This window comes from Aquarana catesbeiana, linkage group LG07 (genome assembly GCF_042186555.1).
Source record: "Aquarana catesbeiana isolate 2022-GZ linkage group LG07, ASM4218655v1, whole genome shotgun sequence".
In the NCBI taxonomy this organism is placed as follows: Eukaryota; Metazoa; Chordata; class Amphibia; order Anura; family Ranidae; genus Aquarana; species Aquarana catesbeiana.
In genome coordinates this window covers 100517072-100543197 of record NC_133330.1, presented here as the reverse complement: position 1 = coordinate 100543197, position 26126 = coordinate 100517072, and the positions used below count along the sequence as shown (strand labels likewise).

At 43.5% G+C, this 26126-nt stretch overlaps 1 protein-coding gene across 1 annotated transcript in view; it reads left to right on the top strand.

Moving 5' to 3' along the window:
• The first annotated feature begins 3482 nt into the window (after positions 1 to 3482).
• CBX6 (chromobox 6) overlaps positions 3483 to 26126 on the top strand; it is a 38035-nt gene continuing 15391 nt past the window's right edge. Inside the window, exon 1 of the mRNA XM_073592541.1 lies at positions 3483 to 3634. Within this exon, the coding sequence (XP_073448642.1) occupies positions 3566 to 3634 (69 nt within the window). The 5' untranslated portion in view covers positions 3483 to 3565. The remainder of the gene's footprint in view (positions 3635 to 26126) is intronic.

The window sequence follows — 26126 nt, the reverse complement described above, 5'->3', positions numbered from 1 at the left end:
ATCAAAGAGCACAGCACACATTGCTTTCACTTTAGGGATAACCAGTGTGACGAGCTCCCCGCAGTGCCAATTTGCAGTTCGGCTGGGGATCGGGGAGCTCGGTCTCAGCCAGCCTCGCTGCTCTTCCTATCCAGGCACACAGGGGGCCCGCACAGGACCCCTACAGCATTGGGCCCGGTCGCGATGGCGACTCCTGTATGTCCGCCCCTGCAATAGAACACTATTGATGGTTACATTTATTTAACCTCTTCCCGCTGGCCATACGCATATATGCATCCTCTTAGGGGGTGGGCTGTAATGCCAAGAGGCTGCATATATGTGACCCTATATAAACATCACCCTGCATGCTCCCAGCACAGATACCTGAAAGCTCCTGATGCATATGTAACGAGCCCTTTGCTCGCTCGGTTCCACTCTCCCGACACTCCTCGGCAGCTATAGAATCAGATTGCAGATCGCAACATCTGATTGTTCGGTCATCCAATGTTCCGGGATTAGAACTACAGCTATGTGCCGTTCTAACCCGGTTGTGATAGCGCAGAACAAACACCAGGCAGGCTGTATGTAAGTTCAAACAGGAATATCCTTTATTGCAAAATACAGGCTTTTATACACTCAAAGTGGAGGTGCAGACCTCCTGCTCATATTACTCTAACAATACAGCTGTAACCTAATTAACATGAGCTAATTAACTAATCCCTTTAGACAGCCTAGGTGACTCAGACATGACCGTTAGGCCAGACTGGCCGTCTTGTAGTTCAGAAAATCCAATCAACATTATCACAATCAACATAGACTCTTCTTCACACAATAGCAGAGTTAATTAACACAAATAACAATGGGGATCTAATGACTCTTAGATCCCATAGTAGACTTATTTACAATACACATTTTAGCAGACAATAGACAGACAGGTGTTGGAATTTACATCAGCATCTCCTAACAGTATCTGTCCCAGCATTATGAATCAGCCACTATTCCAATATGGCAAATCCAGGGTCCCCAGAGTCTGTGTGTCCTGGGGGACCAGGACCCGAATCCACAGTAATACCACCTCAAGGGTCCCCAGGCATACAGCTCACAAAGAGCACCGTTCCCCCAAATGCAAGGGCCCCCGATCGATCGGCAAGAGGCTAGCATACAGTCCCCTCCAAAAGTCTCTTTCCCGGCTAGGTCTGTCACAGCATACTTGCGTTCAGGAGCTTTGTGAGCACTGCGACAGCCAATCACATCGTTCAAGTGATTGGAATGCCCGTCTCTGTCGTTGAGAACAGAGTCAGGAGGTGATGGCATGAAGGGGTTAAAAGGTTAGTTCACCTTTACCAAACAACTGCCTATGCAGATAATGGGTGTTTGTAGATAAAAACATACTGCAGCGCTGATTAAAGTTGAATAAAGCCCTTCCTATAGGTGTAGGCCATTTATGTACCTCATAAAGGCATTAACCTTTACCACAGGAGTGAGCTCTCAAGCAAAGAGTTTAAACCTACTGAGCCAGGGGAGAGAAAACGCATGTGAGGGGGTGTGAACCAGAGGAAGAGCATGCTCCTGTGATGGTGAACTGTAACTGCTGGGCTTCTCTTAAAGTGATTGTAAACTCTGTACTACCACTTGTACCTACAGGTAAGCCTATAATAACGTTTACTTGTAGGTACTGTAAATATCTCCTAAACTTGCACAGTTTAGGAGATATTCACCATATGCGTTGCTGCCGACATCATCGGCACATGCGCACTGAAGAAACGGAACACTCGTGTCATTTCCTCAGTCCCCGTGCCGTGACTTGTGCCACCCGCATGAATGCGCATGAGTGACGTCATCGCAGCTCTGGACAATCCCAAGTAACTCCGGTGAAATATGTCGGCCGTGGGAGCGGAATGCAGGAGGCACTGCAGGGCATCGTTCTAAGGTAAGTATTTCATAATGAGCTAGTATGTGATGCACACTAGCTCATTATGCCTTTGTCTTGCAGGCTTTTTTTTTCTGGAGGTTTACAACCTCTTTAACAACATCCTACGAGTTCTCCAGTCAGGCCTCATGAGGTATGTAAATGGCCCACACATATGCAAGGGCATTATCCAACTTTGATCAAAGCTGCACAGTTGGTTTTTATATACAGGTGCCCCTTATCTGTATACAGAGCTAAATCTAGACTTTGGGGGGCCCTTATACACACAATTGGTTTACATTATCAATGACATTCACACATTTTTAAAATGCATGACACTTCATTCTGAGGTCAATAAAACAAACAATGGCCTGTGGGACTTTAAATGAGGTCATCGTAATGGTCAAGGCAAGTATATAGAGTATATAAAATCTCTGAATTTTTTTGAAGGTGTATATACGTCATCATAAAAAATAGACATGGACATGGATGACGAAACCCATAAAAAAGAACAGCATGGTACAAATAACTTTAAACCATAAATATGTTGGCATACAATGGTGGTAGTATAAAGTATACATATACATCTGTTAACTCTACGCGTTTTGATAGCTCTATTCGCTTCTTCAGGAATTGATGTGTGTGCAAAATGTCTGTAAGATGAAATGTAAATAAGATATAACATACAGTATTGATTATGGTTAGACAGAAAGCAGGGGGCCTCGGCAGGACACTTCATACTTACTTGATGGTAAATTGGTTCCAAGGACTGACCCCGATGGCGACAGCGGAGGGCGTTCCAACTGGGAGCTGAAGGGGCAGGACTCACGACAGCCAAACGGAGACCACATTAGATTAACACGAAAATAGTGCAGGGACTTTTTTCCTCGCACTAGAATCACCCATGTGATCTGATTCATGTGCGAGTTCATAGTTCGCACTGCGATCTGTGAACCGATCTGGGGGTGTCATTAACAGTGTATTGACACCAGCAGCGGTTCGCAGAGGGCAGTGAGAACTGCCTGCGGGCGAGCTGCGATGCAGGGCACGGCACTGGATGATGAATGGTTAGCAAAATATTACTTCTCAAAATACATTTAATAAAATAAAGTACATTTTTTGTATTATTTTTTTATTTCTAATTGTTTCATATAATTTATGTATATAGAGGGGGGGGGGCAAGGCAATTGCCCCCTTATAAATCCGGCCCTGTCTGTATAGGCAGTTTTTCGGTAGAGGTGAACGCTGCTTTACATACATGTATTAGTAGGTCTATAAACCTGCTAAAAAAAGGGGCAGCTGAGAAGTAGTAGTAGTTCCACAGTAGGGACACCCATGGAAAAGTCCCCCAACAAAGGTACAAGAATCCAGTATTAGGCGATAAAGTCTTTTTAATTATACATTGTTGCTGTCTGTATGACAATGTGCATCCTTTGGAAGGAATGTTCTAGTCACACACATTGTCTTCCCGCCAAGGAGCACGGACATTCCGCGTACCCCTCATCTGCCCTCGTGCACGCGCCCCCTCCCCTAGTGGGAGGTGCTGTAAGACACTGACAAGGAGAGGGGTGGGGTTAGAGAGTTGACAGCGGAAAGAGGCGTGGCCCCGGGCGAGGTGACAGCGGAGCTCGGAGAGGGAGGAGCTGTCTGTTAGTCTTCGCCGGGGCCGCGCTGAACATGGAGCTGTCTGCAGTCGGGGAGCGGGTCTTCGCCGCCGAATCCATCATTAAACGACGCATAAGGAAGGTGAGAGCTCAGCCCAGCATCGCCGCCGCCGGCTTGGCGCTTAGTGACCTCCGAATCCTCCATCTTCCCTCGCCGGCTCCTTGTTTAGCACCGAAGTGCGCAGTCAGAGGACAGGCCCCTGCAGCATCGCCATGGCGGCTCTGCATCTCCTCTGACGTTGTCACCTCTCAGCCCCCTAAATAGACATAGCGGCGGAGGCGGCCGCCGGGTGATTGTGGCCCAATGCCAGCACTGACCCCCCTCCCCCACACCGATCTGATGGCTGACAGCATCGATCTGATCATCAGATTGTGATCATTGCCTCCCTCGATCCGCCTCTATACGTCCGCACTTCTATAGAATGTGGTGATCACGTCATCCTGAGCTACTGACGTCACAAAGCTGACTTGTTTAGTGATTTCCTCTCGGGGGGGGGTGTATAGAATCCGGTGAGATGTGAATTGTTGGCACACACACGTCAGATCCTCACGTGCGATCAATCTACTGACCTCATATGCCCTCTGCACTGCCAGACCCCCCCCCCCCCCAGACTTCTTACCATTCATAGCATGTTCCATCCTCACCTTCCATCACATCTCACCAGGGTGACTGTGTGCTGTCCCCATTCCTTGTCATTGTTCCAGGGAGCCCATACTACTCCCATTTAATGCTGGCCGCACACCCTCCTCATTTATTATATGTCATATTATCCGATCCATGTGCCTTTCCATCAAATTCACAATCCCACAGCCATAACTTCCCTCCCAATCAATTTCGAATCGGTTTTGATCAGATTCAATCAATCTGAGTCGATGGTAGAAAATGATCGATCAGCAGCACTGAGACACTTGGTTCACGAATACAGTCATATTTCAGATTTGGAGATTCCAAGATGGAAACAGAGATCAGATCAATCATTTCCAATTGTATTTTAACTATAGATCAAAATCCACTTGTTCATTTGTGGCAAATTTATCAAATGGGTTGCCGACTTTAGATTGGTATGATTTTCTTTTTTTTTTTTTTGTCTTTTTCTCTATCGGAAGAGATCAAACGAAAGAGAGGGCGACCATTTATGGAAGTGTACATCCTTGGAGCTGGGCATACTGATCATTATATAGGGGTGTTATGATGATAATATAAGAGTCATACTGATCATTTTATATAGGGATCCTCTGATCATTTATATAGGGAAAACTCACTGTAACATCTGCTGGTGCTTATTTCCTCTGACAAAGTTAAAATGAGGACAAGGCTGGATTCCTGTTCATGTTGTACAGCGTACAGAAGTAAACAGTACATAATTTCTGGTAACATGCCAAAACTAATAGAGTATCATTGTTGGCTGTTACTGAGATCCTAGCATCCATGTCAGCACTAGTCTGTGCGTCGGCAGTTGCTCCGTGCTCTGTGCGGATCGTGCTGGGAATTCCTATACATGGGGATCTACATAGAAAATGCAGCATTAGTGGGGATTTTATTAGGTGGGAAGGTTCATGCCGAGTCCATGGATTGCTTTTGTTTGCCTCTGTTTCTAGTGTTCCGTATTTTCATTCTTTGTGTTGAAACCGTTTTATTTGTGTCTTGAAAAAGAAAGTGCTTTGATTTAAAGGGTTAGTTCACCTTTACTGACTTCTCCCAAAAACATCCCCAAGCATTACAGCGTCTTCAGTATATTAACATCTTGCTGACCACATAAGAAAGGGGTGGGCTTTAATGTAGCATATGCATCCATGGCGGCATGAGGTTGTGTGCTCCCAGCACACTGACTGAGCTGTCACCGACAGTTCTTGGTCAAAGCTTCTGATCCGGAGCCCCTGGAACAGACTCCTGAACACGTGACCGATGTGAGAGGCAATTGCAATGGTCATGTGATACAGATCCCGCTCAAAAAAGTAGCAGAACTAAAACAATTCTCTTTTGACCATTGTTCAAAAAATTAGTGTTACGGTAGATAAGAAAAATAAATGTTTTATTTTGTACAGCCCTTACCAAAAGTTTTGAGAATGACACAAATATTAATTTTTACAAAGTCTGCTGCCTTATTGTTTTTTAGATCTTTGTCAGATGTTACTATGGTATACTGAAGTATAATTACAAACATTTAATTTGTGTCAAAGGCTTTTTTTGACAATTGCATTGACCTTTTTTTTTCAAGACCTCTGCAATTCGCCCTGGCATGCTGTCAATCAACTTCTGGGCCACATCCTGACTGATGGCAGCCCATTCTTGCATAATCAATACTTTGAGTTTGTCAGAATTTGTGGGTGTTTTTTTTCACCTGCCCTTTGAGGATTGACCACAAGTTCTCAATGGGATTAAGGACTGGGGAGTTTCCTGGCCACGGACCCAAAATTTTAATGTTTTTTTTTTTTTTTCCCCAAGACACTTAGTTATCAGTTAATTATTATTAATTAAGGGAGGAGCCAGTGACCTCATCCTATGTGCCTGTTCGTTATACACTGCATACGGTGCGAGGAGAGAGATCGCGGTGAGTGACTGATTGGTCGTATGCGCTGTTACTTTGTATCTCATGTGAGTGCAATCACTTATGTTTAGTAAGGAGATTGATACAGTGGTTTGGTTCATTGAGCAATGATGTTCTCCTTTTTGGTTACATGAATGAAACACACGACTGGAGGAATCTTAAAACAACTAGCCTGGTTTATCAGCAGTGCAGTGGAGAAACCTACGGTGCAGACAGCTGTCTAATGAATGAATAAGCAGCCGTAAACTATATATATATATTATATATTTTTTTTTTTTTGCCCTCATCTTTAGGATGATCTTATCTCATGCAGGTTGTTATTTTATGGTATTGCTATCTGCCTTAATACACATTATCCTATATCTATAATAGGAAGTTAATTTTTAGCACACTATTTATCGTTTTATTTATGCAATTCGCCCTGGCATGCTGTCTATCAACTTCTGGGCCACATCCTGACTGATGGCTGTCTATTCTTGCATAATCAATACTTTGAGTTTGTCAGAATTTGTGGGTGTTTTTTTTTTCACCCGCCTTTTGAGGATTGACAAGTTCTCAATGGGATTAAGGTCTGGGAAGTTTCCTGGCCACGGACCCAAAATTTTAATGTTTTTTTTTTTTTTCCCCAAGACACTTAGTTATCACTTTTTCCTTATGGCAAGGTGCTCCATCATGCTGGAAAAGGCATTGTTCCTCACCAAACTGTTCTTGGATGGTTGGGAGAAGTTGCTCTTGGAGGATTTTGTACCATTCTTTATTCGTGGCTGTGTTCTGATGGTAGCTCTCACCTTTTCTTCTCTGGCCAAGGTTTTTCCCAGATGCCCCAAACAATCAGAAAGGGGATTCATCAGAAAAAAAGACTTTTCCCCAGTCCTCAGCAGTCCAATCCCTGTACCTTTTGCATAATCTTAGTCTGTCTCCCCCCCCCAGGTGAATCAACTGTAGGAGACGGTCCTGTGATGATCCAATAAATGTTTGATTTAGGTGCAATCCAGCAATATCCTTGCCTGTGAATCCTTCTTTGTGCAAAGCAATGATGCCTGCGCATGTTTCCTTGCAGGTAACCAAGGTTAACCGAGGAAAAACAATGATTTCAAGCACCACCCTCCTTTTTAAAGCTTCCAGTCTGTTATTCTAACTCAGTCAGCATTACAGAGTGATTTACAGCCTTGTCCTCCAACACTGACACCTGTGTTAATAAGAGAATCACTGACATGATGTCAGCTGGTTCATTTTTGGCAGGGCTGAAATGCAGTGGAAATGTTTGGGGATTAAGTTCATTTCCAAGGCAAAGAGTGACTTTGAAATTTCAATTAATCTGATCATTCTTCAAAATATTGTGGAGTATATCCAGTATATTGCCATCATAAAAACTGAGACAGCAGACTTTGAGAAAATTAATATTTGTGTCATTCTCAAAACTTATGGCCAGGGCTTTAATTTGTCCCGTGTAAAATGTCACTGACATTATGATTGTGGTACAAAGCATTGCAAAATTAGCTGTAGTGTGTGTGTTGTGTTTTTTGTTTTGAATTTTTTTAATGACACAAAAAATTAGCAAACAAAGCAAACACAAAAAGGTTAAATATTTATGGTTAATAACATAACAATAAACCAGCAGAAAAATTCTAAACACACTGTTTAATGTGCATTGTCCCTTCTATCTCAATATGTGAATGATGACGCTGTAATTATTTTAATAGGAAAAAGGTAGTTTTTTAAAATTGGTGTACAATTGTCACATGACCCAGACCTTTCTCAGCCTCCCTGCAGGGAAACATAAGTAGGAGGCGCTTCCAGTCCAATAACGTGCTGTGCGTGGATTTTTGCCAGCACAGGCTGTGTTTTAGAATAACAGGGAGTTGAAGCCACCATTAATCTACATGTAATATCATGCCCCATTGTGTGTAGCTGGTTAGTGGGCATGGAGTCCTCCTCCAGTCTGTGACTGGCAAAAATCCACCCACACCTTGTTCTTGCCAAAATAGATTTGATTTCAAAATATATATTTGAATGCCAATTTGGGAAGGAGGGGATGGGCTGTCATTTACCACTGTGTGCAGAGTTGCCACCACAGCTGCAAAATCCCTAGGTGAATTAGGGCCATGAACAGAAGGTGGAGATGGAGAGCAGCAGGATCAAACAGGTTTTCGCAGAATACAGAAAACCTATCTCATAGTGACTGAGTATAAACAGAATGGAATACACCATTGGTGTTGCTGGGGGGGGGGGGGGTAGTGCCCAATTGGTGTTGCTGGGGGGGAGGGATAGTGCCCAATTGGTGTTGCTGGGGGGGGGGGGATAGTGCCCAATTGGTGTTGCTGGGGGGGGGGGATAGTGCCCAATTGGTGTTGCTGGGGGGGGGGGGATAGTGCCCAATTGGTGTTGCTGGGGGGGGATAGTGCCCAATTGGTGTTGCTGGGAGGGGGGGATAGTGCCCAATTGGTGTTGCTGGGAGGGGGGGATAGTGCCCAATTGGTGTTGCTGGGAGGGGGGGATAGTGCCCAATTGGTGTTGCTGGGAGGGGGGGGGCATAGTGCCCAATTGGTGTTGCTGGGAGGGGGGGGGGATAGTGCCCAATTGGTGTTGCTGGGAGGGGGGGGGATAGTGCCCCATCGGTGATGCTGGCGGGGGGGGTGTTTAGTGCCCCATCGGTGATGCTGGCGGGGGGGGGTTTAGTGCCCCATCGGTGATGCTGGCGGGGGGGGGTTTAGTGCCCCATCGGTGATGCTGGCGGGGGGGGGGGTTTAGTGCCCCATCGGTGATGCTGGCGGGGGGGGGGGTTTAGTGCCCCATCGGTGATGCTGGCGGGGGGGGGGGTTTAGTGCCCCATCGGTGATGCTAGCGGGGGGGGGGTTTAGTGCCCCATCGGTGATGCTGGCGGGGGGGGTTTAGTGCCCCATCGGTGATGCTGGCGGGGGGGTTTAGTGCCCCATCGGTGATGCTGGCGGGGGGGGGGTTAGTGCCCCATTGGTGTTGCTGGGAGGGGGGGGGGGATAGTGCCCCATCATTGGTGTTCCGAGGGGGGTTCTTGTACTATAAACCCCATCATGACAGGATACCTGTATATGACCTGTGTAACAGTCCGTTTTTTTTTTTTTTTTCACTATTATTTTAAGTAAACGAAAATATGGCATATTACGTTTTTTTTTTTTGTTTTTTTTTGTATGATTTTTTTTCCGATTAATCGAAAAAATAATCGGCCAACTAATTGATTATGAAAATAATCCTTAGTCGCAGCCCTTATTGCAGTGCAGTTTCCAGTGCATGGGGGTGCCATTAAGATAAATGGTATTCCTGCACATCTGAGTGGCAGCGCATTATCCTGTGCTGGTGGTTGCGGCTGTGGGAATAGGTGTGGTCTCGCAGCGACAACCACCTGCACAAGCATGAACCTAGCCTTATACATTTGTCCAGTTGCTGTAATTGGCATAATCTGTTGATGGGAGGTCATCCCTTTGCTCTGCAGATAAATTAAACCAAGTAGATACAAAAGTAGCAATGTTACTTTGTATCTCTCTCTATTTTGGATGTCAGTGGCTTTTGTTTATATAGAGCAGCAGATTTGCACAGCTAATCCCATTTTCTGAGCTGGGAATTGCTGGCAAGTGGGAGGTGGGGAAACAGCAGGGCAGAAGGAATGGACATACTACACACACCCGGTGTACTTTGAAGATGTTTTTTTAAGTGGGTGTAGTGTGAGCAGTGTCCAAGCTGTACAGCAAAAGTGGCAGTTAGAGAGTTGAGACAAATCATTTACCTCTGACTGGGGTTCTTACAATGTTCATCTTTTATTCATTTAAGTAAAACCTTGGTACGATTAGGCATGCAATTTGACATGCCAAAATCGGTGCGGCACCGACTTTGCGGCGCAGCACTGATTCCCAAAAGTAGTTCCTGTACTGCTTTTGGCAACTTCGGGAGGCGATTTGTATAGACATCTGTGCAGGAACCAGCAATATGAACTTAAAGCGTTGTTCCGACTAAAAAACAAAAATAAGTCAGCAGCTACAAATACTGCAACTGTTGACTTTTAATAATCGGACACTTACCTGTCCAAGGGTCCAGCTATGCGGGGGAACGAAGCTCCGCTCTTCTCCCCCTCCTCTCTGCGGCGCCGGCATTGTCACTATGGGTGCCCAGCTGTGCATGCGCAAGCCACTCTGCGTGCTGTGACTGGCCAGGCAGTCATCTGGGACCTGTGACGTGTCCCAGATGATTGCCGAGAGGTGACATGTAAGGGGGTCACCTTCCCTTTAAAGTGGAAGTTCCAATTTTGGGTGGAACTCCGCATTAACCGCTTGCCACCCGCCCACCGTCAAATGGCGTCTGGGTGGTGCGGCTCTCGTTCTGGGTGGATGTCCTATGACGGCCTCCCAGAATGACCGCTCTCGTGCACCCCCGGGGGCACGCATCGCGGCCGCGTTGCTAGGACACTGCGCAACCTCGATCTATGTAAAGACCCGCGGCTCTTTAACCATGTGATCAGCTGTGTCCAATCACAGCTGGTCACATGTAAACATGGAGATGCCGGCATTTGCTGCTCCTCGCCTCACACTGACTGAGTGAGAGGAGAGCCGGTGGGTGGCATCTCCTCACAGGGGACAGCTAGGTATGTAATCAGGGCACTGATCATCATTAAGTGCCAGCAATGATTGCCCACAAGTGCCAGCAATCTGTGCCCACAAATGATGCCAGTCAGTGCTGCCTATCTGTGCCCACCAGTGCTGCCTATTCGTGCCTCCTCATCAGTGCCCATAAGTGCCACCTCATTAGTGCCAATCATTGCTGCCTCATCAGCGCCCATCAGTGAAGGAGAAAAATTACTTATTTACAAAATTTACTGACAGAAACTAAAACTTTTTAAATTTTTTTTTTTTTTTCAAAATTTTTGGTCTGATTTCTTTTTTTAGGAAAAAAAAACAAAAAACCCAGGAGTGATTAAATACCACCAAAAGAAAACTTTATTTGTGTGAAGAAAATAACAATTTTACATGGCTACATTGTAGCATTACCGTGCAATTGTCATTCAAAGTGTGACAGCGCTGAAAGTTGAAAATGGCCTGGGCAGGAAGGGGGTGTAAGTGCCTGGTATTGAGGTGGTTAAGCTTGGTAGAAGATATGTGCATTACAGGGGTCCAAATCCCCAACATCTTCTGTGTATGTTACTTTTTCACATAGCTGTTGTCTGATCACTACAAAGGCTTTTTACTTTCAATACCCCTACCCATTTCCAGTATTGCCACTGATCAGTCGTTACTTTGGAGCTGTTGATATTGTGGGGAAGGTGCCCATGTGTCATTGCGTACCCCATGTTGGAGTTATTAGATTTAGCCCTGGTTCACACTGACAGCAGGTATGAAATTGTGCAAGTTCATTCCCGCATGTCAGTCCAACTTGGGGGGGGGGGCAATTTCAGAGACATCTGTGCGGGTTGCTGCACAGATTTGTTTGGAAATCGCACCCCGAAGTCGCCAAAAGTAGTACAGAAACTACTTTTGGGAATCTGTACAGCGCTGCAAATGCAATTGCTGCCGATTTGGCATGCGATTTGACATTTCAAATCGCTCCAATGTAAACCTAGGCTCATAGTAAGTTTTTAATGAGAGCGGTGTGCTTTTTGCCCTTCTAGAACACTCTGCTTATGTAGAAAGGATGGAAATAGATAATGTCAGACGCATACAGTGCCTTGCAAAAGTATTCATGCAATTTTGTTGCATTACAGCCTTTAGTTCAATGTTTTTTTTTAATCTGAATTATATGTGATGGATCGGAACACAATAGTCTAAGTTGGTGAAGTAAAATTAGAAAAATATATACATAAAATTATTTTTACGAAATAAAAACAGATAATTGGCACGTGTGTATGTATTCACCCCCTTTTTATGAAGTCCATAAAAAGCTCTGGTGCAACCAATTACCTTCAAAAGTCACATAATTAGTAAAATGATGTCCACCTGTGTGTAATCTAAGTGTCATGATCTGTCATTACATATACACACATTTTTTGAAAGGCCCCAGAGGCTGCAACACCTAAGCAAGAGACACCACTAACCAAACACTGACATGAAGACCAAGGAACTCTCCAAACAAGTAAGGGACAATGTTGTTGAGAAGTCAGGGTTAGGTTATAAAAAAAAAATATCCAAATCTTTGATGATGCCTAGGAGCACCATCAAATCTATCATAACCAAATGTAAAGAACATGACACAACAGCAAACCTGCCAAGAGACGGCGCACACCAAAACTCACGGACCGGGCAAGGAGGGCATTAATCAGAGCGGCAGCACAGAGACCTAAGGTAACCCTGGAGGAGCTGCAGAGTTCCACAGCAGAGACTGGAGTATCTGTACATAGGATGACAATAAGCCATACGCTCCATAGAGTTGGGCTTTATGGCAGAGTGGCCAGAAGAAATCCATTACTTTCAGCAAAAAAACAAAATGGCAAGTTTGCGAAAAGGCATGTAGGAGACTCCCAAAATGTATAGAGGAAGGTGCTCTGGTCTGATGAGACTAAAATTGAACTTTTTGGCCATCAAAGAACCATCCCCACAGTGAAATGTGGTGGCAGCATCATGCTGTGGGGATGTTTTTCAGCAGTCAGGACTGGGAAACTGGTCAGAGTTGAGGGAAAGATGGATGGTGCTAAATACAGGGATATTCTTGAGCAAAACCTGTACCAATCTGTGTGTGATTTGAGGTTAGGATGGAGGTTCACCTTCCAGCAGGACAATGACCCCAAACACACTGCTAAAACAACACTTGAGTGGTTTAAGGGGAAACATGTAAATGTGTTGGAATGACCTAGTCAAAGCCCGGACCTCAATCCAATAGAAAATCTGTGGTCAGACTTAAAGATTGCTGTTCACAAACGCAAACCATCCAACTTGAAGGAGTTGGAGAAGTTTTGCAAGGAATGGGCAAAAATCCCAGTGGTAAGATGTGGCAAGCTGATAGAGATGTATCCAAAGCGACTTGGAGCTGTAATAGCCGCAAAAGGTGGTTCTACATAGTATTGACTTTAGGGGGTGAATAGTTATGCACATTGACTTTTTCTGTTATTTTGTCCTATTTGTTGTTTGCTTCACAATAAAAAAATATTCAAAGTTGTGGTCATGTTCTGTAAATTAAATGATGCAAATCCTCAAACAATCCTTCTTAATTCTAGGTTGTGAGGCAACAAAACACGAAAAATGCCAAGGGGGGTGAATAGTTTTGCAAGGCACTGTATGTTTTGCACCTGGGAACCTTCTACATCTCAGGCTTAATTATGTTTTCTATTTCTTCTGTTGAGTGAAATTTATAGACCTTGAGAATCACCAAGTAGATTTGTTTTTCTGATATGAATGACACCTATGTTTTAAAAATACGACTTTAGATTTCAAGCCAAGGTCTAGTTTGAAGCTCAAAAACATTCAACATGCAAAAACCCATTGTTTTCAATAGCCCTTGTTCATATTTGAGCGTCCTGTCGCTTGTAGTAAAACGCCTGTCGCTAGAGTGCACAAGCTACTTTTCAGGCAGAATTGAGTGTTTTTATCCCCATAGACTTCAATGAAGAGTGCAACTTTTTTTTTTTGTTGTTTTGTTGCATGTTTTCTGCTCAAACAGCAGCTCTCTGGCCCTTTTTCAAAAGCACTCCACAACTTTTACTTGAAAAACACCTGACCAAAGCTGAAAAAATGTGCAATTCTGCTTCAAAAAATGCTCAAACGTGACGCTTAAAGTGGATGTAAACTCTCACATATACCCAGTGAAGTGAACAGCCTCAGATGATACAGACAAATCTCCCTATATACGTTTTACATGTATATCTGCTCTCATCATCTTTATATACTGTTTAGAAAGTGCACACTGTGTTAGGAGTTTTTCTCTTCCTGGTCAGCACTGCAGTGAAGCCTGGGCATACAGCCAAGACAGCTGATTGGAGGAAAAGCACACACCCCCTCTCCTCATAGGTAGGGACTTTCAGCTTTGTTCCTTGAATAGTTCAGGGCTCTGCTAATCTGTTTATAGCAACCTCCCCAACACAAAACTCAGGCTGCTTTATCATATGTGACGGAGAACTTGTCAGGAGTTATCAGGCTAAGAACAGAGCAGGAGACAGCTAGGGGACATAGGGCTTTGAAGAGAGAAACACTGGATATATGTGCCCAGCTCAAATTTCACGAATCGGGTTTACATTCACTTTAAAGGTGTGAATGCAGCCTGAAGATGGATCTACTCACAAAAGTATATTAATACAGCACCATAGGAGCTAAAGCAGAACAAACCCCATCTATTTTAAAGTGGAGCTAAATTTTATTTCAAAATGCTCGGCTAAAATGACAAATCGCGCAACGCCGAATTTCAGATGCCATTCATTTTAATGGCACCTTAAAACACAGTGCAGTTCTGCAGTTGCAATTGCGGCACACTGCATATCGTGAAACTTGTCGGGAGTCAGTTTGCCACGATTCCATTTGATTTGATCCACTTTTAAGGTGCTATTAAAATGGCATCTGAAATGTGTATGATTTGTCATTTTAGCGTTTCACGATCGCTGGCAGCATAGCGGCAATTCTGCCTGCAATTCAGAATGCCCAGGTGTGAATGCAATCTCAATGTCTCTTCTGCATTAAAATAAACATACCTGTCTGTTCAGTCTTCTGTAGCATGTACGCTGAGCTGCACATGCGCAGCTCAGTTTACATTTTGGCGCAGTGCCTGTGTGCTGGGATGACTGTACTCCTGCGCATGCTTGGGAGTGAAGTCATCCCATGCTGGCCAATCTGCATGGTTGAAGACTAGCATCTAGAAGAAGCCGGAGAGAAGATGCTGGCAAGGAACCTACCAAGCGTCAGGCAATTGCAGCTTTCGGCTTGAACGGTTTCCAAAGACATTTACATTTAAGGCAGGCTGTTAATAACTGTCAGTTGATTGTGTTCTCATTCGAAGTGTCAACCCATCAAGACTGTTATAACTGATTACATACAGGAACAGCAGATCAGAGGCTAAGATGGCAGCTTCCTTAATCGCTTACCGCCCGGCCCATAGCTGATGACGGCCGGGCGGTGGTTCAGTTATCCTGACTGGGCGTCATATGACGTCCAGCAGGATAACATGCCGCCGCAGGGGCGCGCATCGCGGTGTTCGGTGGAGTGGTGTGTCAGTCTGACACACCACTCCACCGATCTTGGTAAAGAGCCTTAGGCGGAGGCTCTTTACCACGTGATCAGCTGTGTCCAATCACGGCTGATCACGATGTCAATAGGAAGAGCCGTTGATCGGCTTTTCCTCACTCGGGATCGGCAGCTCTCCTGGCAAGGGGGGGTCTGCACTGATTATTTATATACGCAGCCCCCCCTCAGATGCCCACACTACACCACCAGGGAGCCGGGCAACATGTGGATGGCCAGGTATGTACCCCATGGCCATCCACATGTGCCCAATCTGTGCCCACAAATGGGCACTGACTGGAACCATTTTAAATCAGTGATGCCCAGCAGTGCCACCCATCAATGTGATCAGTGCCACCAATCGGCGTCAACAGTGACACCCATCAGTGTCCATCTGTGCCACCTATCGGTGCCCATCCGTGCCACCTATTGGTGCCAACCATAAGTACCCATCAGTGCCGCTTGAGTGCCCATCAGTGCCACCTATGAGTGCCCATCAGTGCTGCATACCAGTGCCACCTCATCGGTGCCCATCAGTGCTGTCGTATCAGTGCCCGTCATTGAAGAAGAAAACGTACTTATTTACAAAAATTTTTAACAGAAACAAAGAAAAACTTGTTTTTTTTCAAAATTTTTGGTCTTTTTTTATTTGTTGCGCAAAAAATAAAAATCCTAGAGGTGATTAAATACCACCAAAAGAAAGCTCTATTTGTGGGAACAAAATGATAAAAAATTTGTTTGGGTACGGTGTTGCATGACCACGCAATTGTCATTCAAATTGCGACAGCGATGAAAGCTGAAAATTGGCCTAGGCGGGAAGGTAAGTGCCTGGTATTGAAGTGGTTAAATATAAAAAAATAAGAAGGGTTTAGTTCCACTTTAGGAGCAGCTGCTGTGACAGTGAAGGCATTGTGTTTGCACTCCTTTCTTCCCCCTCCTTCACAACAATTGTCTTTTATTCTTTTCACTGTAAGGAATTCTGTGAATGGAGAAGGAGAGCTCCTATAATTCGTCTGCCTCTCCCCTCATCTATTCACAGAATACAAGGCATTTATGTTAATTAAGCAAGGGGAGGGCAAATGGTGCAATCCCTGCACTTTTGTGCTGTTTTTAACCCCTGCAGCGCTGTAATATTACGATTATGAGTAGATCTGGCCTCATGGAAGAGGAGTTTTACGGTAACCAGCAGCAGGCAAGATAAAGGATACACGTCATTAGTGATAGTAGAGCTGCACGATTAATCGCCAAGAATCGTTATCGCAATTTTTTTTTTTTCCACATTGTGATCTTGACAAGTGTTTTTTACGATTCTTGCTATGCAAAGAATTCTCTCTGCACTTCTGAAGCCACAGCCCTCAAAAGAAAGGAAGAAAAAAAAGGGCAGTCTGCCAAGAATCACAACATTCTTTAGCAGTGGAACTTAAGTATAAACATTGTAACAATTTGTCAAAGGAATAGACTTCGTGTGTAAGTGAGGAAAGTTTACAACTTAAACACTATAAACCTTTTTCTGACATTTGTTGGTTTCAAGTTAAAATCATTTTTTTTTTTTTTGGCTAGAAAATTACTTAAAACCCCCAAACATATTTTTTTTTTTAGTAGAGACCCCAGAGAATAAAATGGTGGTTGTTGCAATATTTTATGTCACGCTTTATTTGCGCAGCAGTCTTTCAAATGCAATTCTTTTGGAAAAAATTACTTTAATGAATTAAAAAAAAAAACTAAACAGTAAAGTTAGCCCAATTTTTTTTTTGTTTTTTTTGTTTTTGTATAGTGTGAAAGATTTTACATTGCAAGAATTGTAAATCGTGATCTTTTTATTCTAAGCAAAAAAATTGTGACTCATTTGGCCAGAATGGTGCAGCTCTAAGTGATAGGTTATGTGACTAGTTCTGTATACCCCAAAATATGTTTTACTAGACTTCAGATTTTCATATATTGTTTCAGCTATGCAATATTCTACAGGTGCTATCAATGTTTTCAGTCCCTTTTAGAGGTTTTTGGGTATTTGTTTTTCATTGCCTCTCTAAATGATATATTTTTGGTATACATAGGGTTAGCGTATGGATCTTTACTGTTTAGCTTGTAGCAGACATATAGCAGTTTATTCACCAGCTGCTGTTACTTGAATCTTTTTAGAATGGTTTGTGAAAAAAAAATAATGCTCATTTGTACACATCCCTAAATGGAAGTTGTAGGCTGGTGATGTGCCTTAAATTGTGTTGTGTAGACTGGGAGTGCGGGTGAGATGTAATGTCTGTTCATTGTCAGAGCTGAGAAGTATGACGGCTAAAAGAACTCCTCCCCCCAAAATGTTTTTGATTATTCTGAGAGCTCTCTACACTATACGTTCTAGGCTAGCTACTTTTTCAAAGTATAAAATAGTAGTGACATAGTAAATGATTCACCACATGACTTGAATCGGTCTATATTACGCATTTTTCTATTTGTCACTTTTATACACCGAGGCTTGTCAGTTTTGTCTATAACAGATGTAAATAACTTAATGGTTGGTTTGGATTTGTGGCATGATTGAGCATACTTTTAAAGTGGACTTCTTATCAGATCTACACTGGTCAACCATAACATTATGACCACTGACAGATCAAATGATCATGCCTTTACAGAATTTTCCTTCTGATTTTCTTATAGTGTGTACTCCACTTCAGGATTTGAGCAACTTTATCAAGGGTGAAGTTATGGCTAGACTGAGTGAGAGTAATTCTGAAATGGCAGCCCTTGTGAGATGTTCTCAGTCTACAGTGGTCAGGACCTACCAAATGTGGTCCAAGGAAGGAAAACCGGCAAAGGGGTCATGGGCAGCCAAGGCTCACTGATGCACATGGAAGGCTGGCCTGTGTAGTCCGATCCAATAGAAGAGATACTGTAGCTCAAATAGCAGAAAAGGTTAATGCTGCTTATAAATAGAAAGGTATCAGAACACACCGTGCATTGCGCTTTTGTGTATAGGGCTGCGTAGCCACATACTGGTTAGGGTGGCCATGCTGACCCATGTCCACAGCCAAAAGTGCCTACAATGGGCGCATCAAAACTGGAATGCCTAGTTTAAAGGGGTTGTAAAGGCAGAAGGTTTTTTATCTTGATGCATTCTGTGCATCAAGATAAAAAGCCTTCCGTGTGCAGCAGCTCCCCCCAGATCCCATAATACTTCCCTGAGGTCCCTCTCTGTCCAGCGATTTCCACAAATGTCTCAGCTGTCCGACAGTCTCCTTCCTGATTGCCTGAGACACCTGCAGTGGGCAGCATTGGCTCCCGTTGCTGTCAAAGTCAGCTAGCCAATCGGGAGAGCGGGGCAGGCCGGATCGGGGCTCCGTGTCTGGATACACGGAGCTGTGACTTGGCTCGGGTGCCCCCATAGCAAGCTGCGTACTGTGGGGGCACTGAACAGGAGGGAGGGGCCAGGAGCAGCAAAAAGGCAACAGAAGAAGAGGATTCAGCCTGCTCTGTGCAAATCCACTATAACAGAGCAGGTAAGTATAACATGTTTGTTATTTTTATAGGGGAAAAAAACAAGCCATTACAATCTCACTTTAAGGCATTGACTGCAGAATTTGGAGGTCAAGATCTCCATCCAGTAGTGCATCTGTGGGATGTGCTGGAAAAACAAGTCACTACTACCTACCTTCAGGGGTCTAGTGGCATCTATGCCTTGACAGGTCAGGGCTGTTTTGGCTGGAAAAGGGGGACCTACTCCATATTGGGTGGTCATAATGTTTTGGCTGGTAAGTAGATGTAAACATAAGGTATATTTCCAAAGGTAAGTACATGAATGCAAAGTAATGTCTGCACTACACTTACTTTCTTACCGCTTCCAGAGTTCACAGTACACCTCCCTGACAATGCCTTTGTCAGCTTTTCCCTCCAGGAGATGGAGCCATCTTTGTTCAGACATCATTCATGATCACTCTCTACTTGGCAGTATTGACAAATGTCTGTCAGAGGGCAGCTCCCCATCTTGTGACTTACTACACGTTACAATGTTTGATCACTAGGAAGAGGAGGCTGAAGAAACTTGTTGCCATTTTAAGCAAAATTACTGACTGGTGCCCAAGGATGGCCTTTTAATGATAAAATGTGCCACTTTTCTGAAAAATGATACCTTTGCTGTGTACTGTAACATGTCAGGAGTTCATCCACGCAGGTTTGTAAAGTAGCAGAAAAGTCCACTTTAGGGAATACTGATAGAACTTTTGCACACTTCAGCTGTCAAACACCTGCTTTATAGGCGTCTGATGGGTTTTTTTTTTTCTGCCCCTAAATGCCCCCTCTGTTAGCCTGTGTCCATGCAGGGGGGCAGAAATGCCATAAGGGGCAGAAATCTAAATGCACCAAACTCTCGTTTAGGAGAGGAGCATTTGTGTAAATGCGGCTAAACGCTAGGCATGTATAGTGCTTCAGTGTACATTCCTTTTTCATGACCAGAATAAATTAATATTCTGCCTAATGAAATGAACGCCCAAACACTTGACGCGTCTAAGCGCATTATGGAACACGTGTCTTTTAAAAGCGAGTTTTAATGCAGCTTTTCTCCTGATTGGAGAAAGGTGTTCAGAAGAGCTTAGTGTGCATGAGGCCTAAACGTTCAGTGATTTAGTCTTATGCCGCGTACACACGATCGGACTTTCCGGCATACTTGGTCCGGCGTACCGGAGTCTGTCGGACAATTTGATCGTGTGTAGGCTCCAGCGGACTTTTTTTTTTCTCAAAAGTTTGACGAACTTAGATTTGAAACATGTTTCAAATCTATCCGACGGACTCGAGTCTGGTCAAAGTCCGCTCGTCTGTTTGCTAGTCCGACAGACAAAAACCGATGCTAGGGCAGCTATTGGCTACTAGCTATGAACTTCCTTGTTTTAGTCCGGTCGTACGTCATCACGTACGAATTCGATGGACTTTGGTTGATCGTGTGTAGGCAAGTCCATTCATTCGGAAAGTCCGTTGAAAAGTCCACCGAGCAAAGTATGCCGCAAAGTCCGGTCGTGTGTACGCGGCATTACAATTACTAATGGTTCTGAAGTATCTATTGCTTAAAATACATAACAAAATAATAATATAAATATATTCTATAATCTTATACACCCAAGTGCAGCGCTAATATGTGATACAAAAATATGGAGAATGAATGATGCAATGACACATGCAATAAAGGAAAAAAATTCAAAAATTAATGTTGCATATTAATGAATGTTCATAATAAAGAGTCCATCATAGTATGAACCCTTAAGGGCACCATGTGTATCAACAAATAAATAGTGACAAGACTGTCCCAAAATTGAATAAAGGCGTGCGATAAACAAAATTGTTGCGATGATGATGAACACCAAAATATATGATCGTGGAAACGTTCGAATACAATCCGATATGTGTTGATATACACTTGTGCAGCACCACCACCCAAATGACTGGAGGCTTACCAGAAAGTTGGGACCCACAGAGCGTATGCTGTATGGGTCAAACAGGCTTAAGTTGCTCACTGGCAGTGGAGGTAGGACACCAAAGACAGACAAAAGGTGGAATCCTAGCGGTTCTTTCCCAGGGGCATCTTCTCCATATAGAAGCTTAGGCGTCCTCGGACATAACCCACATGAAATGAAGAGGGGGCCAATAGTGTAATTCGAATCTGTAGGATATCAAATTATAGAGATCTTAAAGGCTTGTTGCATTCGCCTGCCGGCATCTGTGATCTCCACCTGGGTAGTAATCCAGAAAGTTTTTTTTTTTTTTTTTTTTTTTTTGTTGTTCTATAATCTTGCCTGGGGGAAAAAAAAACATTTTTTTTATTACCGCTTACCCATCAACAAGATGACACTTTTAAAACATGTAGAACAGTGTTTCCTTAACCACTTAAGGACCAGGCCTATTTTTCCAAACGTTTTGCTAGAAAATTACTTGGATCCCCCCATATTCCCCCAGTCCATTAGTCCTGCACTGACGGGTCTCCCTACAAATACATATCTATATCTGCAAGTGAATTCATTTTATTATGCTTGAGATTTTCCCTCCAGCCTCAGCATTTGGCTTTCTTCTTCTTAATTAACTCAAGAGCCGTCACCTTTCTATTTACTTTTACATTTCCAAAAAAAACCTCCTCCATGTTCCCCCTGACCTCGTCCAAAATTTTCATTTCATCTTATGTTTTTTTGCACTGTTATTCCCATTCATATTAATGCAAGAATGTACTAAGACCTGTATAAGCGCTGATATATTTACGTTTTTGGAATCTTTCTATTGTAGACTGGGGAGGGGTGGGTAAAACGTATACTCTGTTTTATTTTAGGAATGTATGCAATTCAAGACCTGTTTCAAATGATGGATTTGCAGTAATTACCAACAAGCAGATTTTGTAACATCAAGGTTAGATGGGTTGTCTTCTAGGATTATTAGATTACCTTTTTTTCCTCTGCGTTGTATTGTTATGCAAGACTTAAAACCAGAATTGTTAGGCTCATAAGCCTTTATAGCCCAAGGGATGAGATAAATGGTGATCCTTTACAGAACAGGTAATTAAGTTATAGGTAAACTTTCCAGCAAGCAGAAAGATGTGCGCACAACAGATATTTATTTTCTGTGCTTTGTTCTGTTTGGCTTTCACTTTAACCACTTAAGTACTGTGTCATGCCGATATACATCGGCAGAATGGCAAGGCTGGGCATAGCAACATACAGGTACGTCGCCTTTAAGACAATGCATTGTGGGCACCCGCCGCGAGCTCTGTGAGTGTGACCGTGGGTTCCATGGACTCTATGTCCGCCGGGAGTCCCGCGATCGTCTCACGGAGAGGAAGAACGGGGAACTGCTGATGTAAACTAGCATTTCCCCGTTCTGCCTAGTGACAGGACACTGATCACAGCTTCCTGTGATCGGGAGCAGTGATCAGTGTCGTGTCACACGTAGCCCATCCCCCCCACAGTTAGAACACATCCCTAGGACACACTTAACCCCTTCAGCGCCCCCCTACTGGTTAACCCCTTCACTGCCAGTGTCATTTTTACATCAGTGCAATGTATAGAGCACTGATCGCTGTATAAATGACAATGGCCCCAAAATGGCGTCAAAAGTGTCTTATGTGTCCGCCATAATGTCGCAGTCATGATAAAAGTCACTGATCGCCGCCGTTACTAGTGAAAAAAAAAAATAATAAAAATGCCATAAAACTATCCCTTATTTGTTAGACGATGTAACTTTTGCGCAAACCAATCAGATGCTTATTGCAATTTTTATTTATTTATTTTTTTCAACAATATGTAGAAGAATACGTATCGGTCTAAACTGAGGAAAAAAACAGTTTTTTTTATATATTTTTGGGGGATATTTATTATAGCAATAAGTAAAAAATATTGCTTTTTTTTTTTTTTTTTTTTTAAAAATTGTCGCCTTTTTTTTTGTTTTTGTTTTATAGCCCAAAAAATAAAAACCACAGAGGTGATCAAAAAACACCAAAAGAAAGCTCTATTTGTGGGGAAAATAGGACGTCAATTTTGTTTGGGAGCCATGTCGCACGACCACGCAATTGTCAGTTAAAGCGACGCAGTGCCGAATTGCAAAAAGTGCTCTGGTCTTTGGGCAGCCAAATGGTCTGGGGCTGAAGTGGTTAAGTTTTGCTGATGGCTATTGAAATTTTTTTTTTTTTTTTAACTTTAAATTCACAAACATGCTAGCTCAATGAAAGTCACCAATGCTTAAGGCAGTATATTAAACCCAAAAGCAAACCATTACCATATTGCAGCTTGCCAGTTCTTAGATGTGATGGCTACATTAGTTTTTTCTTTTTTAGATTTTCATCTAGTGATCCAGCTAGTAAGTCTGTTTCTCAAAATAACAAGCTTTCTTTCAATATCCGTTTACAGGGGTTTGACAAACCATTTAAACACTGAATGGGGTTCTTAAAATGATTAGCTTTTAGTTATTCATGTAAATTCTTTATCCCAAAAGGGGAAAAAAAAATGCTGTAACTAATTATGATCTGTAAGCTGGAGTTTAGCTTCAATTTGTTAATATATCTAATTCTAGTACATCTAACACCCCCCCCCCCCCGACTGACAATTCTACTGTGCCTCATGTGCTCATTCATCCAGAGTGGGGGCACCCTAATACAGAAGGTGTGTTACTGGCCAGATCACCAGGTGAAAACGGGGGAGAGAATAAAAAAAAAAAAAAAAACTAACTCAGCCACCACATCTGACGGGTAAGCTGCAATATATTACATTTTTGGTTTTGGGTTTAATACCACTTTAACCACATCAGCCCCAGAAGGATTTACCCCCTTCCTGACCAGAGCATTTTTTGCGATTCGGCACTGTGTCGCTTTAGCTGACAATTGTGCGATTGTGCGACATTGTACACAATTTTTTTTTTTATCCCCACAAATAGAGTTTTCTTTTGGTGGTATAAAATAAAAAAAATATATATAAAAAAAACAAATTTCTTCCACAGTTTATGCCGATATGTATTCTACATATTTTTGGTAAAAAAAAATCGCAATAAGTGTATGTTGATTACGCAAAAATTACCGCATATACTCGAGTATAAGCGACGTTTTTCAGCACATTTTTAAGCCCCCTCTGCTTATACTCGAGTCTAGTCGGCGGCTGTCCAGTGTAACAAAGCCCTGCCTTCTTCTCCTCGTCCGTGATAGGCGGAACACTGACTCACTGCTGGGAAACTGAATCAGTGTTCCGCCATGGACGAGGCGGGGCTTTGTTACACTGGACAGCCGCCGACTAGACTGCATGTCACAGTGCCGGTGTTCTGGAGATCAGGTACATGAGGCAGGGAGATGGGCAGAGTGAGGCTGCAGATGGGCATTGTTGACCCTCTTTTCCACTTACAGTAACTGCTGCATTTCTCACCCATGGCTTATACTCGGGTCAATAAGTTTTCCCAGTTTTTTGTGGTAGAATTAGGTGCCTCGGCTTATATTCGGGTCGGCCTATACTCGAGTGTATACAGTATAGCGTCTAAAAAATAGGGGATAGATTTATGGCATTTTTATTAATCCTTTTTCTTTCTTTTTTTTTAACTAGTAATGGCAGTGATCTGCGATTTTTATCTGGACTGCAACATTATGGGGGATAGATTGGACACTTTTGACACTATTTTGGGACTATTGACATTTTATACAGCAATCAGAGCTACAAAATAGCCACTGATTACTGTATTAATGACACTGGCAGGGAAGGGGTTAAACACTAGGGGGTGATCAAGGGGTTAACTGTGTTCCCTGGATGCATTCTAACTGTAGGGGGGATGGGCTCACTATAACATGAGAGATCACTGCTCCTGATGACAGGGAGCAGTAGATCCCTGTCATGTTGCTTGGCAGAACAGAGAAATGCCTTGTTTACATAGGCATCTCCCCGTCCTGCCTCTCCTCGCCGCAATTGCGGGCCGCTGGTGAACATCAAATTTGCAGGACCGTGGGCGCGTGCCCGCTAGGCGGCAAATTCAAGGGGACGTACAGGTACGCCCTTTTGTCTGCCTGTGCCATTCTGCTGACGTAAATCGACGTGTGGCGGTCGGCAAGTGGTTAAAGGCTAGGTTCGCATTTTGCTTTTGCACAAAAACATAAACGCACCCATGTTTGCAGCAAAAAAAAAGTGCATTAATTTATTTTTATTTTTTTGCAAATGAGCCTGCACAGGCTTCTGCAAACTTTCTCCAGCTGTATGTCCATACCAAGGTGCAGACTTTCTGTTACAGTTCTGGAGGAAGTATCAATGGACTAATGCCCATACACACGAGCGGAGTTTCCGTCGGGAAAATCTTAGATGGTTTTTCTGAAGGAATTCCACTCAAGCTTGCCTTGCATACACAGGGTCACACAAAAGTTCTCAGAAATTTGGACCGTCAAGAACGCGATGACGTACAACACTACGAGGAGCCGAAAAAATTAAGTTCAATGCCTCTGAGCATGCGTCGAATTGTTTCCGAGCATGCGTGTTTTTTGCGCGTTGGAATTGCATACAGACGAACGGAATTTCCAATAGGAACTTTTTTCGTTGGAAAAATAGAGAACCAGCTCTCTTTTGCTGGCGGAAATTCAGACAGAAAAAGTTGGATGGAGCATACACACGATCGGAATATCCGACTAAAAGCTCCCATCACACTTCTTTTGACGGAAATTCTGACCGTGTGTATGCAGCATAAGAGTGCGGTCTAGTGTTTCTTTTGAGAACCAGTCCATCCTGCTGTGTTAGCAACTATTCATTCACAAAATGTATGAGGCGGCTTTACAGACAGAGCCACCAGAGATGGTACATAACATGTCCTGTGTGCAAGTGGCCTCTGTTTGATTGAAATCCTCATTCTTCTGCCACCACCTAACCTTACAATGGTGACATTCCAGTGCTGAGCGGGTTAATATGAGTGGATGCAGCTGTGGTAGGCGCTCATTAAAAGTGTTGACTATGACCTCCCTTTCCACCAACGCTCCATTCATAGAAATCTTACTAATGATTCCCACAATATAAAGCACTTTATAATGGAGGATGGGCGAATTAATGAAAGGTCCACCTCTTCCATTAATGGAACACTTTTCTTATTGTGGGGACTGATGGTATGGCTTTTATGAATGGAGAATGGTGTAGGCATAGTTGGCACTAGAGTGCCTGCCACAGATGCAGCTGTTCATATTAACCCCTGCCGCACTGGAAGATTACCACTGTTGAGTTATCTGGTGACAGAGGACTTTAGATTTCAATCTAACACTGCACCCACCACAGGCCATTCTGGCCCTTGAGCATACCGAGGGTCGTTCTGGCTTCTGAGGGCTATTTTTTGGCCCCCCAAGGGCCGTTCTGCCCCCTGACTACCCCGATTATCTTTTTGGCCCTTGGGTGTCGTT